At 32.7% G+C, this 3,624-nt stretch overlaps 1 protein-coding gene across 1 annotated transcript; it reads left to right on the top strand.

Annotated features, from left to right (window-relative positions):
- The first annotated feature begins 352 nt into the window (after positions 1 to 352).
- On the top strand, positions 353 to 2,983 carry LOC104890610 (transcription factor MYB61). Its single transcript, XM_010676157.4, has 3 exons — positions 353 to 878; positions 1,137 to 1,266; positions 1,376 to 2,983. Exons 1-3 carry the CDS (start codon positions 746 to 748, stop codon positions 2,454 to 2,456), a joined length of 1,344 nt encoding a protein of 447 aa, XP_010674459.2. The 5' UTR covers positions 353 to 745; the 3' UTR covers positions 2,457 to 2,983.
- The last annotated feature ends 641 nt before the right edge of the window (positions 2,984 to 3,624 follow it).

Consider the following 3,624-nt stretch of genomic DNA (forward strand, 5'->3'; position numbering starts at 1 on the left):
CTTGCATAAATTACCGTGAAAAAAGGAAAATGGAAACTATATTTTGGGACGGAGGGAGTATTTACAAATTTCACTTTGACCATCATTTATAATTTATACATGAATAAAAAATATATAGTCATGTGGAATCTTGTTAGATTCGTCTTAAGATGTATTATTTACAATTTTTGCAAATACAAAATTAGAGATATATGTCCTCAAAATTTTGCATTGACATATGTGAAAAGTACAAGTGTTGCATATATTGCAAAACGGAGAAAGTATATGTATATTAAGCTTTAAAAAAATTAGTTCAATCATCTTATAGAGATGTGACTTTTCCTCCCTTGAAGCTCCCTTCTATAAACCAAGATTCCCTACCAGCTGCCACTTCATTTTCTCAACTCTTCCTTGTCATAATTCTCTCTCTCCCAAAACAAAAAAAAAGAAAAAAAAAACTCCTTCACCTCCTTTTTCACCTCCTTATTAGTCCATTTCATAGAGAGCCTCAACCTTCATTTGTTTGCTGCAAGCTGACACTCTTCACACTACCACCCACAACACAAGCCACACCACAACAACATCACATTTTTTTTTTTTTTTCTCAAACAGACATTTCACCAAATCATTTGGTGACAACTCCTTGAACACATAAACAACAACAGCATTGCACAGAAAAAGATAAAAAATTCAAAGAAACATACAAACTTTTCTTAGGTGATTCATACAAAATTTCCCCCAAAAAAAACACAACAAACAACCCATAATGGGAAGACATTCTTGCTGTTACAAGCAGAAGTTAAGAAAAGGTCTTTGGTCTCCTGAAGAAGATGAAAAACTTCTTAGACATATTACTCAATATGGCCATGGCTGTTGGAGCTCTGTGCCTAAACTTGCTGGTGCGCAATTTTTTTTTTTTTTTTTTTTTTTTCTATTTTTCCTTTTTCTTTTCTGTTCCGTTGCGTAATTGAAAGCAACGGAACAGAATAATAATAGTATTGCCTCTGACTATCAGAGGCAATACTATTTACATTTTAAAATCTTTTCTTTATGTTCAATGATCATTGTCTAATTATAACAATGCATACCCATAAAGATAAATCACATGTACTTTGATGAACTTTATTGAAGTTTTAAAAAAAAAATAATTGGTGCAGGTCTGCAAAGATGTGGAAAGAGTTGCAGATTAAGGTGGATTAACTACTTAAGACCTGATTTAAAGAGAGGAGCATTTTCACAAGAGGAAGAGAATTTGATTGTTGAACTTCATGCTGTTCTTGGGAACAAGTATATTTTTTTTTTACTCTATTTGCAATATAAATGAATGATGATTAGTATGATCTTATGTTGTTAATTGTTTGTTGTTTATACTAAAGTTTTGGGATTTTTTTGGCAGGTGGTCACAAATAGCAGCACAATTACCAGGAAGAACTGACAATGAGATAAAGAACTTGTGGAATTCTTGCCTTAAAAAGAAGCTTAGGCAAAGAGGTATAGACCCAAATACCCACAAACCATTATCAGAAGTTGAAATTGAGGAAGAAAAAGCAAAATCTAGCAACACCAGCAACAACAGCAGCAACACAACAAACAACAGCAACAACAGTAGAAAAACTGATAAATTATCAGTACTTTCTACTATGATCAACAATGATACCACCACCACCATTAACCTAACCAACACCAACACAACCTCTACCGCCGCCGCGGCTACCACCAATCATACTAACAATTCTACAACATTTACCTTATCATCACCACCACTACCACCACCACAACAATTATCTACCCATGAGTTCTTCCCTGATTCGATATACGGCTCATTTGGGTTCCACCAAAACAACCAAGCTGCTATATGCTTCAATAATTCATCCCTTCAAACAACTTCTAGAAATAATGTTACTACATCATATGACAACCATTGTCATTACTCAATCCCTTCTATTATCCCATTCATTTCAACCACAGACTTTGGAAATAATGGGTATCAAAACATCGACAATACTACTACAACTACAACAGCTACAACCACAAGTACAAGCCATGAAAGTAGTAACAATAATACTATGCACGATCATCTCAATAACAACAACAACAACAACAACAACAATGGATCGTTTTTCGACAACTTTTCTTGGGCAACAATCACAGATCAATCTTCTTCTGTTAAACCCAACAAAAACATTCAGATTAATAGTAGTAATATTGGGTTAGATGTTACAAACCCAGATGAGATAAAATGGTCTGAGTATTTACAAACACCATTATTATTAACTCCTACTAATAATGGTGCTAATACTTCTACTTATGGAGAAATTAAGACAGAAACTTCATCAATTATGCCCTTTACAAGCTCATCAACATGGCATCAAAATCAGCAACCATCACCACCACCACCGATGCCAAGCTTCCATGGCTCTGATATGTATAACAAGGATTTACAACGGCTTGCTGAAGCTTTTGGACAGATTTTCTAAGCAAATATCAACATTTTTAATCAAAAAAGGAGGCGGGAAAAAGATAAAGATAAAGAAAAAAGAGGAATTTATTTTAAAACAAGGAAGAATATAATTTTTTTCCAATTTTTTTACAAATAATTCTTCTCTTTTTTCATGTTCATCTTTTTTTTTCCTACAATTTGTGTGCTATAGATGAGGGGGGTATTTTTTTTTTTTTTTTACTTCTAAATATAATATTTGATTTTTCATATTGTATATAGGACCAAAATACATAACATTTTATCAGGGGGGTTTAATGGAATATTTGTGTGAATTATTGTGTTACAACAATAATCAAGCTTGACTTGTTCATCATGTTTGATTGTTATTATTTTTTATTTCTTTTGATTACTATTATTGTATATGTAATTTGTTTATTATTTTAAGTTAGCATGCAACAAGTTGTAATCTTTTGCATACATTGAAGGGAAGTTGGAGGTGAGCTATAGAGAGAAAGAAGAGTGTCTTAATTAACTCTAATGTGAATATCTATAGTTTCGTACAAACCAAGCATCTCTTCATTTGGCTTAATTTCATTCAATTATCCTAAAAGCTGAAAATGAGAGGAAAAGATAGTGACTTAATTACCTCAATATAATCTCCTTTTTCATGTTTATAAAGTTTATCAATTTTTTCTTTGTTACAACTTACCCTTCTTAGGTGATCCATGTTACAACCAATATGAATTCTAAAGTTGGGATAAAAATCTTTACAAACTTGTTGGGGGAAGTGATAGAAAATGACATGCAAAAGCCATAGTTTTTTAGGTGCATTTATATGTATGTATTCATTTTTTTTTAAAGAGGCACGACCCACTTATTATGTACACGTCCATTGCTGATTTGAAAATAGATACTTAACAAGTTGTTGTCCAGAGCGAAGTCCCGGATCATTGTGTATAATTCGTTTGTTATTTTTTAATAAAATTAATTGAATTACATGCCCTTATATCAACGTATACATCTAGATTACATGCAGGGGCAATTATAGAAGGGGTGGGTGGGGATTTGGTCCTCCGTAACTGTATAAGATAAATTAAGTAAATTTTACGTAGTTCATGTCACAAAACAAACTGTGGCACAGTGGTAGTGAAGCAAGGTGTAAAAGGAAGTTTGACTTAGAGGTTGCAAGTCTAAACCGTGCATCA

This window comes from Beta vulgaris, chromosome 4 (genome assembly GCF_026745355.1).
Source record: "Beta vulgaris subsp. vulgaris cultivar EL10 chromosome 4, EL10.2, whole genome shotgun sequence".
Lineage (NCBI taxonomy): Eukaryota > Viridiplantae > Streptophyta > Magnoliopsida > Caryophyllales > Amaranthaceae > Beta > Beta vulgaris.

Excerpts from the sequence above, each read along its gene's own strand:
- LOC104890610 (XM_010676157.4), top strand. The coding sequence starts at position 746 with ATGGGAAGACATTCTTGCTGTTACAAGCAGAAGTTAAGAAAAGGTCTT. Across the intron at positions 879-1,136 it reads CTCTGTGCCTAAACTTGCTG|GTCTGCAAAGATGTGGAAAG; the intron begins GTGCGCAATTTT and ends TAATTGGTGCAG. Across the intron at positions 1,267-1,375 it reads CATGCTGTTCTTGGGAACAA|GTGGTCACAAATAGCAGCAC; the intron begins GTATATTTTTTT and ends TTTTTTTGGCAG.